Raw genomic sequence first — 15,256 nt, 5'->3', positions numbered from 1 at the left:
ACCCCTCACACGCCGGCGACAACAGAAAGAAGATGGACATCAGTGGACTCGGGATAACGTAAGGAACACGATGATGCAAGAGGTGTCGAAAATGAAGGAACGATCGGCGGCGAAATGACGATTGAAGTTTCTTGCTAAAAAAAAACTTGAATAGGGAGAGAATGGGGTTTTTAAATGAGGAAACTTTCTAAATTTGGTATTATATATTCCCTAAAAATAAAAATGGTAAAATTACACCATAGGTCTTCTAGTTTTTGATACCTTTTGAATTTGTATATGAATTTAATCAAAACTTCACTTTGGCCTCCGAATTTAATTAAAATTTTAATTTAGTCATCGGAAGAATTTAAAAAAAAATTAGGCCCTAAGTTAGGGTGTGACAGTGAGAGTGAATAGTATGATTCCATGGGCAATATGACATTATTATTGCGAAGCACATGGTCCTTCAAACCAATAAAAATTGCATTATAAATGGAACAGCCATGTTGTGTCAGTCAGCACTAATTTATGTGGGGAAATTCTGCCTTGGATTGAAAAAGAAAAAAGAAGAAAAAAAGCCAGTGGCTGGCCTTGTTTGTTGCAGCCGTTCATTTAAGAAATTTGTCTCCAGGACCACCGTGCAAAACAGTTGCAGCTTTCTTCATAGTTATTCATTTCAAAGAAAAGGAAAAGACAGCGTGAAGCAAAGTGGCAAACCGAAAATACCATGAATGAAGAAAAGGACCGATAATGAAAGACAAGTTAATTTGCAGTTACAAAACTGACAATTTAGGGGGTATTTGCATAATTTTCTTTCAATAATTGTCCTTGTAAAAAAAAAAAGTTCATTCCATTTTCTCAATTAAAGACCGGATCTTTAAAGAAAGACTGATTGTAAAGAGACAAAGAGATACAAGAATTGTTTGGTGGGGGAAATCAGCTCAACTGGGTGTCTTTGTGATATGATCTGATGTATAAAATTTTAACATGGAACGACGCACATAGGGATCCCCTTATGCAACACCCCCATCATTTGGGGACGTGTGAGGCCCCATTTTCTGAGACCATGGGGTCACCTTTTCATCGTTATGTTCCGCAGCATCAATCCACGATGCTCATTGAATAATTAGTAAGCCCCTCCGGCCATTTCCAAGTTTGTAACCCACTCAAGATATATGTGAAGTATAAAATAGTAAAAAGATTAAGCAATCTAAGTTCTCAGTCAACAATGCAGTTCATAGAGGTTTACAACTGCTCTAGAAGACAGAGATACAAAAACTTCTCAAGGTTTTATCTCCACATAGCTGCAAAAAAGCATGTAGTTGCATCCATCAAAAACTCATATCTAGGACTCCACTAAAGAAAGTAAGGAACACCCACAATGTATTATACCCAAACATTCTTATCCAATGAATGATAGATTTCTTGGATTCTAATGTAAGCTTTTGAAAAACAGTTCCTTGCGCAAACCATCACACTTGTTTTCCAGAGACAGGCAAGAGATGCAGGGTTGTGAACTGCTGTCCAATCCGACTTAAATGAGCTTAGGGAAGTTTTTGATAAGTTTGATTCCGACAAAGATGGGAAGATGTCTCAGATGGAGTACAAGGCCATGTTAAGGGTTCTATGGCAAGGAAACAAGGCTGAATATGTATTTAGGATCTTTTGGGTGGTCCATTTTGATGGAACCGGGATTATCAGTTTCAAGGACTTCGTAACAATGATGACTATTCAGAATGATTTCCGCACATTCCATCTCAACTCCAATAGAAAAATAAGGGTAGAAGAAGTGATGAAGATGTTCAAGAGGCTTGGGAAGAGTTGCACCTTGGATGAGTGCAAGAAAATGGTGATAGTGAACACCAATGACAAAAGTTGAAACAAGTAGAAAAACTTTTAGTCAAAATGCCATGTCATCACTCTGTTAATAAATTAACGGAGGAGTGGCCAAAAAAATTTAATGTATAAAGTTTAGTGATTAAATTAAAAACACTAAAAGTAAAATGAATGAACTAGAATAGAGAGTATAGTCTAGTGAGTAAATTTGTAATTTACCCATAAAACTTATATATTGCAAATTTCAAGTTCAAATCGTAAAATGCGACTCGAATAACTCAAAATTATTGGTAATTAGTGGATTTATTTTCAAGTTTGAGTCGAGTCCTTCAATTTTGTATGATATATGTATATCACATATGAAAAAAATGTATTTGTATTGTATTTATGGCTATAAAAAGTCATTTAAATTGGAATAAAAAATATTATAATATTATAAAATATGACTCATCAACTTGAATAACTCGAATTTTTTTTTACTCTAAGTTTCATCTCACGTAACATGATATTATTTAACAAATTTGAATTTAAAATAATTATCAACATTTATAGCTAATTACTTAAGTCTTACATTTATAGTTAATTATCAAAAGTATTACTAAAGGCCTTTGTGGTCCAAATGCTGATACACGTCGGATGTATGGCTGGTTAGTCCTCTGTAAAATCATGCGGAATTTGAGATTTTTTTCATTTGAGATAATGTTTTTCATTGTCCCAGCTGATAGTATAATAAAACATCGACATGCAACCCTTGGGCAAAACATAAATCTTCAATTTAATAAATTAAAATAGATAGAGATCCACAGCATAACGACCTACACATAATGGCCAAAATTATAAGCTTAAGAGTCTTAAATAAGGGCCTCAAAGAGACTTCTTTTTAAATAAATTAAAAAAAACCCGAATCCCTCATTTACTAGGAAAAACATAATCTACCAAAACCACGTTGGAATCAAGCTCATTTGCCACCATGTTTGGCCTTCTTGTGGGATTCTAGGCCCCCCTCTGAACCAAAGGACCTGTTAATAAAGCAGGGAGTTAGTAAAGCAAGCAAACTCGATCAAAATCGGAAGCAGTTTCGAAAGTTGTAGCTAACTACTTTTTACAAGATCCACAAGAGAATTGACCACCAGACTTGGGACTCTTTCCAGAAGATTTCCCAGCTTGTTTCGATGGGTGTGGTGTTGCAGCGTGACCGCCCTTCTTACCATCTGTCAACAGCAATGAACAATAATCAGAAGATCGTAAATGAATGAATGACCCAATCCTAGTTAACCATTCCCAAAAAGATGGAGAAATGATCGATGATACTGCAGAGTCTTCTGTAAACTACGAGAAAGACCTGTCTTCTGAGGTGTAGCTGCTGCAGACTTTGCCTTCTTTGCAGAAACAGGAGTGGAAGCTTCTGCCGGTCTCTTTTTGCTAGACTCAGCCTTGGAAACATAAGACATAAAATTGTATGTAATGAATCAGGGTCAGGCCAGATTAAACAATCAAATATTGCTTAAATCTACGGAATGTACCTTCTTAGGGGTCTCTTCATCCTCATCCTCATCATCTGAACTATCATCCATAGAAATCTGTCCAAATCAATTGACCATTCAGAATAAGTAATACTATAAGGAAAAGCATCTGTTTACAAGAATTAATGAAGTAAAGCTTTTGCCTTGTTTGAGGGGGGAAATACCTCGTCTTCATCCTCAGAGTCATCTTCATCATCAGAACCACTTCCATCTTCAGAATCACTATCATCATCATCCTCACTTTTCTTTTTATTGCTTGGTTCTGCTATCTTTACAGCTTGTTTTTTTACAGCTTCGGGTTTCCCAGCATTAGCCTTGGCTGTTTTAGCATCAGTCTTAGGTTCTCCTGGGACGGAGTAAAATGTTTGCCAGTTTAAAAATAGAAGTTAATAAAATCTTCGATATGTGACATAAATTACAGTACATGAGAACTAACCATTTTCAGCAGCAGCCACAGGAAGCTCATCATCGCTACTTTCTTCCTCACTATCTGTATATAAGAATAATATGCATGAGAAATACTTTATCAAACCAATTTGCAAGAGTGAAAGTAGGCCAAACATATAACAATACTCACCGAATCTGTCATCCGTGGTGGCAAAAGACAGCACTAAAGTCAAGGAAGCACAACATTGCACAAGCAAACTTCACTTTCATGAAGAACAAGTATGGTTATCAAAATTAATAAATAATTCATAGTAACAAATGGATATCCTTCCTCTGGCACCACAGTCTTGTAACCAAGGAAATATACGCTTCCGTTTTTCCAGTTGTGGGAGAGCTCAAAGTCTTGATCAAATACTAAATCAAAGTTTAATTGAGGGCAATTCTGGTGGGAAAGTGTTCCGAGAACAAGTTTCTTCCCATCAACATTCACATAGAGTGGAACAGACTCCGCTTTGTTCTTCAACTCACCAAGGGATGCCTAAATACAAGCATCATTGAAGATAAATGCAAACAAACAAAAACAAAAACAATAATCGAAAAGCATATGAACTTTTTCAAGTAAATCTTTTCGAACCTGGGATAGATGGATAACATGATTGGCACCAGGGTCTGTTTTAATAGGCTTTCCTGCTTTAACTTCAATACCTACAAATAACTTAAAGATTAATCAATCACCCAAACTACGAGTCCAATGTCATAAATATAAAGACAGAATCACATAGTTGCAAACAGGGTCTTTAGGGTTTGGACAATGGACTGAGCCCCAGAAATTTGAAATTCTCATATAGCTTAGGTATTTCTTTATATTTTCTATTGATCTAATTCGAAATCGCTCAAAATGTATAATTTCGCAACATTTAAATTTCTAATATAACTTCTTAAAAGCTCATACCCCTGGCACAAAATCTTGTTTGGATATAAACATAAGTATATGATCTTTTGCAACAAGCTTTCATTCAAAGACAACAAAATGAATTGAATGCAAAATCTACTAGCCACCCGACATTTGCTGAAATGTGTTTCAATGAACAACATTTAAAAAAAATCAACATATGTTGTATCATACCAATGTTCAGAGCAGTACACCCAAAACAATCAAGCATAAAATCGAAACAAAAACCACAACATTTAGAAAAACAAAAGAAACATGAACATAAAATCGAAGAGAACTAAGTAAAATAAAATATTATTGCAAGAAAGCGGCAACATCAACAACATAAAAGAAGAAACAAAAAGTGGAAGCAAAAGCCCAGAGCTTCAACATGTAAAGGGAATAGTGGCTTACCCCAGAACTCCATGGATGAAAGAAACTAGTGGAACGAAGGTTTTAGTGGCGTCGAACGACTAGGGTTTTAGGGGAAGCTCGACAGTGAATAAAATGGCATTTTAAAGAGAGTGGAAACGAGCGGCCATTGAAAAACTACTCGGGTAAACAACTCATTTGTTCACTCATCTATCCTCGCATTTATTCTTTGGTCATTCATTCAACTATTTTTGTTTTCAAAATCATAACTAAAATTATGTTTTGTTTTTGTTTTAGTCACCTACCTTTATGACATAAAAAAAATGGTGACGCGACATGCTATAATTAGAGGTGATCATTCGATCGAGCAGAGTCAAAAAAAATTTGAGTTGTTCGAGTTGAGGAGTCGTATTTTACAACTCGAACTTAACTTGAAATTTTTTCGAGTCGAGTTATTTGAGTTTTTGTGCTAATTTTATTATAATTATTTATAGTATAATGATAAGGATTGGTTCCAATTTTTTTGACTTTCTCTAACCATATATGATATATATATTTCATATTCTTTTCACATTATAATGTTATTTAATATATCAAATACAATCTAAAATTATAAAATATATTCACATATTATATTTTAAAAAAAGTATTTTGAGGGTAAAATGTTGTTGAGAATATAAAGTAGTCAAGGAATTGATGGGAAGAAAGAATTTACAAACAATTGCAGTCAAAAGACCAAATTGAGTAAAATGAAAAGTTAAGGGAATAAATAAAAGAGAGAGTACATTTTAGTTAAAAAAAATAAGAATTGAAGTTACATATGCATTCTATAATGGTGTATGAGCATGTGATTCAAATTTGGTAAAAGTGGACTTAAAATAAATGATGAATTGAAGAAATAAAAGAAATAATGAAAAATTAAGGGACTAAATTAAAAAAATAGAAAAATTATTATCAAAAAGAAGAATTGAAAGTACATATGTATCCTATGATGGTTTAGAAACATGATAGACTTAAAATGAAGGCAAAATTGAATGAATAATGAAATCATAGACTAAATCGTAAAATTGTCAAAATATTTAGTTAAAATTTTGATTTTTTGAGTAACTCAAAATTTCAACTCAATCGAACTCGAAAATCAAATTGATAATTCTAGTTGACTCGAATAATTCGAAATTGAAATATAAAATTTGATTTTCCGAGTCAAAACAAGTTTTACTCACTCCTAGCTAAAATAATAGTTTTACTCCCTATAAATTACACATTTTATCAAATGGATGCTAATTTAAAATAATTTAATAAATCCTCAATATTTAAAAAACTTAGAAATTTAATTAATCCCAAAATACACACTCTCAACCTTTAATCTTCCCCAAAACAGCGAATGACAAAACTCAACATTATCTTATGATGGGACCATTTTAAAAAATGTATATATTAACTAAATATTTTAGTGTTTTTATCAATATAAATTATATATTTATATATCAAAACATCATACTAATATAAGAAAATTTTATAAATCCTTAAAATTCTCATTTTCAAAAAAAAAAAAATTATCTAGTCTTTTATATAATATATCAATACAATTTTATAATAAACTCACGTAATATACAAATTTAATCAATAATTTTTAGAAATGTATCTATATAATCAAGATACTTAGAGACGTTTTGAAATATTTTCATATACATATATATATATATATATATATATATATATATTGTCTAAATTTTTATTTTTAGAGATGAAAATTCGTGAACTTGCATAATAAAAATAGATATTTGAAATAATATATATATATATATATATATATATATATATATAAATTCACTTGAAACATATTTAAAAAACTACTTTCAAGTAAAATAAAATACTTGATGACTTGATTGAAATCTCAACTTGAAAAAGATAAATAACTCAAAGAAGAAAACAATCAAGTATGAAAAATAGATTTTTTTTATTCATTGAAATCAAAAATAACAAATGCAAATAAATTTTCCTTCATTTATAAATAAAAATAAAAATACAAAAAAAATAAATGTTAACTCTTCTTAATAAATAATATTTAAGTGATTTTTAAATTCAGATAAATTTAATAATTTTTTATATGTTAGTCAGGAGAAATTATTTCATGGACCCGACTAACCACCTCATCCATGGTCCAGTGAATGACAACCACAAGTGTCAAAATAATTTCTAAATAACCACCCACATTTTATTTACATATAGGAAAGAGGTAAAAATTCACTTTAAAAATGATGTGGATAAATGTTATTCATTGAGACTACGGATGATATGGTGAGCCGAGACCATCAAATAATTTATTGTCATTTAGAGCATGCAAGTAGCATCTTTTAACTATAAAAAACACTTGGCCTGAGTCATGACCTTGTTGATGATCTAACGGTTGATGTTCATTCTCCTCTCAAGTACAAGGTGTTCTGCAACCACTTCACTGATAACATTAACTCGTTTTACTTGGATGAAGCGTTCAAACGAACCTTCTGCCAAGTCTGATTCTGGACTTTTGGGTTTGGGGCAGCCCTGGTTGCTCTTATGATCGTACAGAGACTTGCACGTGGCTATCAGTCTAAGCCATGTAAAGACGGGATGGGTTTTAGGCGTATGGTTTGTTTCTCAGGATCAACTATGGGTCTTCAACTCTGTTGATCCATACGATGGGTTCACCGTCTTGCCTGGTTCTATTTCTCCTTTGATAAGTCCTCGAGCTGAGTCTTCTCCCTGTTTTTCACCTATGGCTCAATCATTCAACTTGGGATTAGGTCAAACCTCTACCCTCTTCTTCGAACGTAAAAGTAGGTTGTTGATCTCATCTCATGTGTTTGTGTGAGAAAGGAGACATAGTGACCAAAAGATGAACGGAAGGTAAATGACACTGAATGAAAATGAGAAGCTGTGAAAGAGACAACTTTGTTTACTGAATGTGAAGAAATGAATTACAAAATGCTTGTGTCTTTAACCCATTATAAACATTACTTATATAGCACCACTAAACCAAGTTTAACAATTTGATCTAACAAACTAACCAACCTTTAACAAACCCAGTTAATTTTGACTAAACCAATTCCAATTATTCTATTATATTATATTTCTAACATTTTTCCTGCTGCTTCTTGGAAAAAAAATAATTAGCATGGCATCCAGAAGAAAATAGTGTCTTCTTCTTCTTTTTCCTTCATTCACCTTGCTTTTTCACTCTTCTTGAAATTCACCTTGTGATTTGAGAGTTGATCGAACAATGTTGCAAGCCTAGTGAGTTATAACTGTGAGCTAGAATTCATGTACATTGAACAATTTTTTTGTTGTTGAAAGAAGCTTTCTGCAACTTTTCTTTTCTTCAAGAGTTTTTTTCTCTTGTTCTTTATCTTTATTGTCATTCTTCTTCACTTATTCGGAAAATCTTTTTGTTGGAAGCAAGGCGGTTAAGCTACGAGCTCCCGAGTGTAATCTGAAGCCTTTCTTGGGCAAGAAAACACCCTATTTTGTCTGGTTAAGGAGAACAAGGTTGTTAAACTCTTGACTCTCCCTAGATATTTTCTACTATGGGCACTTGGTTGTTAAGCTTCAAGTTCCAACTACCTTGGAGAAGAAGCAACATATTACAAACAATACAAATTGTCAACAATTGAGCGAGCAATGTAATGCCATAGTATCCATTTTCGGCATTTAACAGCAATTTACAACCCACTCATATCACAGCTTCCAGAAACAAGCCACTAACAATGAGTGAACTACAATTCCATAAAATTTTCCAGAAACATGAAGATCAACCAACAAAACCAGTGCCAAGAACAACCCAAAACTATCACTAGATGCCAAACATTGAAGTAACTATAATATCCAAAGCAACACTAAAAATCAACCCAAAAACATAAGATGTGTTATTTAACAATTCGCAGGAGCAGAAATAGCAACTAGACCTCAACGCTTTACCCCTTTAAGAGCGAGAAATCCTGTAGAGAAAACAATTGCAATAGAAAGCAAGCAACGATAGTTGCATGCAACAAAGAATATGAGATCTGGTATTTTCTGATCATCAATGCAATCCGTGCATGTTAGACCACAGAAACGCAAGAAAGAGTCTGAACCACAAGGATGTCAAGCTATTACCAACGAATAACCAATTGTCAAGGAAGAACGAAGTCGATCGACGAACAAAAAGAGCGATGACAAAATTCATGATGGCTGAGGATGCATGATTTGGCGAATGAGGCGTCGGAGGAAACCTCGTTGTGATTGAGGAACCCAATAAAAGAATGGAACAACAACAATAGAATAAAGACGACATCATATTAGAGATGATGAGTGGCAAAGAAACAACGAAATCATGGATGAAGAAAGTGGTGGAGATGATAATTATGACGAAAGCAGCGGCTTCAGGATCTTCGGCGAATGCTACTATGTGATAAAGGAGACATAGTGACCAGGAGATGAACGAAAGGTAAATGATAGTGAATGAAGATGAGAAGCTGTGAAAGAGGCAACTATGTTTACTAAATGTGAAGAAATGAATTACAAAATGCTTGAGTCTTTAACCCATTACAAACAATACTTATATAGCACCACTAAACCAAGTTTAACAACTTGATCTAACAAACTAACCAACCTTTAACAAACTCAGTTAATTTTGACTAAACCATTACCAACTATTCTATTATATTATATTTCTAACAGATTGGGTCTCCAATATGGGCAGTGATCCAACCTAGTTTCTGCAGGATTGGGTACTTGGATTTATTGGATAAAGTGTGTGAAGAAGAACCATAAACGGAAAGAATTGAATTTACAAGGGATTTATGTGCAAATATGTTTAAGAAACTGAGTACAAAAAACCCTGTGGGAAGGTTTATCCCGAGGCAGTCTTCCTGTGGATGATATCATAGGCGCAACGAGGGTTGAAAATTTGCGATCTAGGATCACTTGGATTGATATGAAAATTTCATAGACTAATATTGTTATTACATCATGCCACATCATCATATTCATTAAATCAATTATCAAATTTAATTACAGATAACCAAAACATAAACAAAATGTATTGTTTAGCATGATTTTGAAAAATAAAATAGATAGGTGACCAAAATAGAAATGTAAAACAGATGAATGACCAATAGGTAGTTTACCCAAACTATTTTAAGAGAAAATTTAGGTTAGAGGAGAAACGTAACCCAATGTTTTGATATATTGAAAACCTAAAAGAAAGCCCATCATTCAAACTATTTATGGATATCTACAGATAAGCTGGGTTGACATAGCCTATATTCATAACGAATTTTTGTATGTTTATATCTATTTTCTTTTAATAATATTAATTTTTAAAACTTAGATTTAGTTTAATTTTCTAGCACACACTTAATACAAACATAGTGGCATAACCATGTTTTCTGCCAGGATTAACATTTTTCTTTATAAATTTGCATTTTTTGTATGGAAGGAGTCAACAGTGGAGGGTGATGAGTGAGGCAGAGTCGAAAACAAAACAGAACCCAGAATGTGCTGGAACAAAACCTACGAAGTGATGCCGTATAAACACGATATCTTTACTTTTCCACCCTAATTCTTGTCTCATCCATTCATTTTTTATTTTTAAAAGAACATGTATATTTGATCTATTTATTTCACACATATTCAAATATAAACATGTAATATTCTTTAGCTTCAAAAAATAGTAGTAATGGTTTCCTTTCCTCACAAAATCGTATCAAATATATTTGTGTTTTCCTCTTTAATCATGTTTACCCATCCACATGCACAAATGGCTAGAATTTGTGTTAACTTACATTATTTATTGTCATATACGGTAGTAAATCTTCCCATTGCTGCAAGGTCCGTTTCCTCTTCCAGGAAATAGCCCTAAGAATATCATTAGAAGTTTTTAATGCATATGTCTGCATGGCGGGAAAGGCCTCAAATATTCAAATCTACAAACAATATAATAACAAACATTAGTAATTGTTAAATAATAATTAATTATAATTTTGGAAACATTATATAAAAATTCTTACCTTAAAGGTCCAAATAAAGCCTGACAAAGTGTATTTGGAATCATCGCCACGCAAACTTTTTCGATCATCAAAGGCAGATGACAACTTATTCTATGTAGCTTTCCATAGATACGAACCCCACGGAAACAGGTTCCATGCATTTAGGTCCTCTACCAATTTAATTAGATCATTAGGAATAGGTTGTCTGGCCTCTCTACCTAAAAAGCTGGCATGCAAAAGTATTAGAAGGTATATATTGTAAAACACCATGAACATTCTCCTATGACCCTCCAAAACACAAATCTATTCAAACATGATCAACATTAGATGATTTCATTATTGTAAATTAATTTACTAAACAAACGAGCTGCGAAACTAAAACCTGTTGCCGGATGGGGAAGGATGTCGTTGGATATAAGAACGGATGTCGCCGGAGAGAGTGATAGATGGAGATGGAATGAGTTGCGATTTAGGGATTTAGGTTATGAGTTGCTTCTGCTGCGTAGTTATATACCCAAAACATTTGTGTTGCGAAACTAAAACCTGTTGCGAATTTGAAATTCAATGTTGCGATAGTCAGAATCGCGTTGCGATAGTCAGAATCGCGTTGCGATAGTCAGAATCGCGTTGCGATAGTCAGAATCGCGTTGCGATAGTCAGAATCGCGTTGCGATAGTCATAATCGCATTGTGATTTACATATTCTCATTACGATTTACATATTCGCATTGCGATAGTCGGAAAATCGCAAGGCGAATTTGGAAAATCGCAATGCGATAATCAGAATCGCGTTGCGAATCTGGAAACTGTTTTACGATACCGAAGATCGCGTTGCGAATTATCGATCGCATTGCGATTTAGTTGGTTATTTTGACAAATCTAAAAAAAGTTGGTTAAAATCATATATTATAAGGCATTTTTGGTCACTGAGGTTATTTTCTCTAAAAAAAACCTTTACTTTAAAGACACATTACATGCAACTCAATTGAAGTTTCCCACAGTTTCAGTCGGCAAAGATTAGGGTTTTGGAGTGGAGAGTCTTTGTAGCTTTGGATTAAAGACAAGGGAGTGCATGGGTAAGCAATGCCTCTCGGCCAATTGTACATCCATTTCATGATTAAGTATATAAAAGATACATGACATCCATTTCAATTAAACACTCTCTTCCCTTCCCAAGCAATTTCAAAATGAACCCTACATGCAAGTTTTACCCAAAATTGCATGCTTTTTAATCTAAGCTATTTTTAAATTGTTGTTTTCTTACAGAATACAATTCCCATAAAAAAATGCTTCTACAACAAGAAATCCATGAATTTGAGCCAAGGTATCGAGCTCTTTGTAACAATTTCAGCTTCATTGGAGCACGACGTCGTTCTATTCTCACCGTCCTTTGACGCCGCCGTTTTTGTGCACAAAAAGAAATTTCTGGACCCCAACGCCATCAGCTTCTCTTCTCTTTCCAAACCTGCGGCCAACCACACAAAAATATTTATTGGCAATCGATCTTGGCCGTACGTAAGTCTTAAAACATTATTAACTGATCTAACGGCTATGGAATCTTCGGAGATGGTTCGCTTTTCTCTTACTTTCTAAGCTGAATTGAGAATAATGGAGATCGAAAAGCGTGACGTCCGTTGGCCGCAAGATTGGTCTACAGCCTTCCTTGGAGTACTGCCTGATGGCGGCGGTTATCAAGTCTCTGACAGTGCTTTCCGGCGACATCACCACCTGAACGGCTCCGGGACTGTCTTGAATAGTCACGTTGAGTAGCAGCTTCGTCAACTTCGGCCTCACATTGGAGGAGGTGGAAATAGCCTTCTCTTGAAGTAGATCAGGCAGCGTCTTCGGCCACCTCAGCTCTTCCGGTGCCATCGTATGGATTCTCCCGTGAAGCGAAGACGCCTTTTCAGATAGCCTTCCCCTCCGGCTCCTCTCCTGTTCCTTTCGGTTATTTTTAGAATTCGGCATCGAATTGGATTTATATTCTGTAGTATATTATACAATAACACAAACAAACAAAAAAACAAGAAACTTTTCTTTGCTGCTGCTTGCGTCGGGTTGGCAAGTGGAAGAACGATTACCTTAATCGCCAGTGACGGTAAAACCCGAACCGAGGGAAACCGAGGGCGGGATCGGAGCGATAGCTCTCGGATTTCCAATCACAGTAAGCTATCATCAGCTGAATGGTATAGCCGTAAATAAACAGAGAACCTAAGGGCAAATGAAAAAGGTAAGAAAGCAATTAGATAGGAACCTCGCACCTCATTTATATTGGGAAGGAAAGCAAAGGAAAATAAAGAGAACCGGCTAAGATGAATTAATTGAGTACCTATTCTCTTGCGTTACCGGCTACGTCCGGTTGGTGAGAAATTTAAAGTATTGGTCAAATTTTAAAATGGTCCCCTACACTATGTTCTTTTGATGAATTTAGTCTCTCTATTATAATTTAATCATTTTATTTTTCGATTAACTACACTCATCATCACTTAACTATGGGAAGATTCTAATTTGGAAATTGATCATTCAAATTTGTTAATTAAACTATTTAATTGTTGTTAGTCAAATCATTAGTCCTTAACATTTAACGAAAATGATGATGTAATAATTATAAATTTTAATATAATTACTCATTTGATTTATCTAGGTATTTATTTGTGATATAAGCCTTTAAATAATTAATTTGCATGATTAATAAAATTAAAAGATTAATACTCAAGTTAAAATTTCCCCATAATTAAGTGGTCTTGGGTATAATTTACCCTTTTATCTTTTTGAACTTTTTTTAATTGTGTTTTTTTAGTTCAAGTAATATTTTCTTTATTGATTTGGTTAAATAGTTGTCTTAACATAAAAATAAGTGTCTAAATTATCCAATTTTTTTATTTAGGTCTCTAAGTTATTTTTCGATCAATCAAGGATTCTGATAATTTAAAAAATATTTGAAATAAAAACTTAAAAATATAATTTCAATTATCAAAAACCCAAAATTATCAAAAACCTTAAAAAACACACAACTTTGATAAACTTTTATATAAATCCCTATATACATGTCGACCATTGATACTTGTTGTTATTGTCGATCGAGCTTTCACCCGATCAAACCTCCACAGGTGACACAATCGCCTGATGACACAACTACTGTCACTAATATTTGAAATCATTCCAACTGCAGTCATCAAATATTAATATTTGGTAAAAAGGGATGATAGTATACTGTCACTAATATTTAGTTTTTTATTTTCACTTAATCCATTAAATTTTATTATTAAATTATATATGAACTAAAATTAAATATTTTGATTTTTTTATTAAGAGTTAATTTTGACATATTCTTTCATGGATTTTTCTTGTATCTTTAATGTTAAAATTAACTTTTAATACAAATAAATTTATCAAAATATTTAAATTTTAGTTCATATATAATTTAATAATAAAATTAAATGAATTGAGTAAAAAATTACATGAGAAAAAGATTAAAAAAAAAACTCATTTTAGCTTTTATCTCATATTACTAATAAACATAGCCTAAACATTCCACTATGTGTTTGTAGAAAATGAAGTCCTGGATAATCTTATTTTTTTCAAATAATGGATGATGAGGATTGTTTTCCTAATAAATGGTTTTTTGGGATTTTTTTATAATAAAATCGCCTTCAGTTTTACCATGAAAATGCATAATTCGGTAAATTTAATGTTGGAACTCCACAAGACTGCCACGTGGACTAATGGAGCTTCCTATTTTTATGTTTAAAATCTTAATTGTTATTTTTATTTTGTTTTAATTATTTAATAATTTTTTTTAAAAAAATGTATTTAATATTTTATTATAAAGGATATCAATTAAAATGAAAAAGTTATTTAATGTTGTATCTAGCAAGCTTAGACACCGAAATCAACTTTTTAGTGATGTGAGGAACATGCAGTAAATGATTGAGTTTTAACTTACGAGAAGAGGTTGGTAAAGAAGTTTGCCCTATTTGCACAATACTTAAAGCATTACTGTTACCAACTAGAACCTTACCAGCCCCGTTGTATGCCGAGCCATCCACAATTTCACCAGCATCGGATGTCATGTGGTGAGTCGCCCCCTAAGTCGACAAACCACTGAGTAGATTCCGCTGATACACCAGACCCTGAAACACGGTCGTTCTCATAACTTGCTTCTGCAGCCGAAGGTTGCACACCTCAGTGACCAACACAAGACCAACACATCTGAGCCGT

General features: G+C 33.4%; 2 protein-coding genes across 4 annotated transcripts; both read right to left on the bottom strand.

Annotated features, from left to right (window-relative positions):
* Window positions 1–2,702: 2,702 nt before the first annotated feature.
* On the bottom strand, window positions 2,703–5,160 carry LOC120168110 (histone deacetylase HDT1-like). Its single transcript, XM_039176938.1, has 10 exons — window positions 5,071–5,160; window positions 4,360–4,430; window positions 4,052–4,263; window positions 3,916–3,929; window positions 3,775–3,828; window positions 3,503–3,684; window positions 3,339–3,395; window positions 3,158–3,248; window positions 2,915–3,026; window positions 2,703–2,834 (listed from the first exon to the last, which is right to left on the bottom strand). The coding sequence occupies exons 1-10, from the start codon at window positions 5,081–5,083 to the stop codon at window positions 2,774–2,776; spliced, it is 867 nt and encodes a 288-aa protein (XP_039032869.1). The 5' UTR covers window positions 5,084–5,160; the 3' UTR covers window positions 2,703–2,773.
* Window positions 5,161–12,298: 7,138 nt separating this feature from the next.
* Window positions 12,299–13,293, bottom strand: LOC120167918 (uncharacterized protein At4g22758-like). Of its 3 annotated transcripts, none has more exons than XM_039176800.1 (3): window positions 13,117–13,293; window positions 12,622–12,976; window positions 12,299–12,500 (listed from the first exon to the last, which is right to left on the bottom strand). In XM_039176800.1, the coding sequence occupies exons 2-3, from the start codon at window positions 12,905–12,907 to the stop codon at window positions 12,328–12,330; spliced, it is 459 nt and encodes a 152-aa protein (XP_039032731.1). In that variant the 5' UTR covers window positions 12,908–12,976; window positions 13,117–13,293; the 3' UTR covers window positions 12,299–12,327. The 3 variants fall into 3 exon arrangements, with proteins under 3 accessions (XP_039032731.1, XP_039032732.1, XP_039032730.1); XM_039176801.1 differs by having other exon boundaries at window positions 12,622–12,970; XM_039176799.1 differs by having other exon boundaries at window positions 12,622–13,293.
* Window positions 13,294–15,256: the final 1,963 nt, after the last annotated feature.

Source organism: Hibiscus syriacus, unplaced genomic scaffold (assembly GCF_006381635.1).
Source record: "Hibiscus syriacus cultivar Baekdansim isolate YM2019G1 unplaced genomic scaffold, ASM638163v2 tig00111708_pilon, whole genome shotgun sequence".
NCBI lineage: Eukaryota > Viridiplantae > Streptophyta > Magnoliopsida > Malvales > Malvaceae > Hibiscus > Hibiscus syriacus.
The sequence above is the reverse complement of the archived record's forward strand: the minus strand, read 5'-3'. Positions and strand labels throughout refer to the sequence as shown.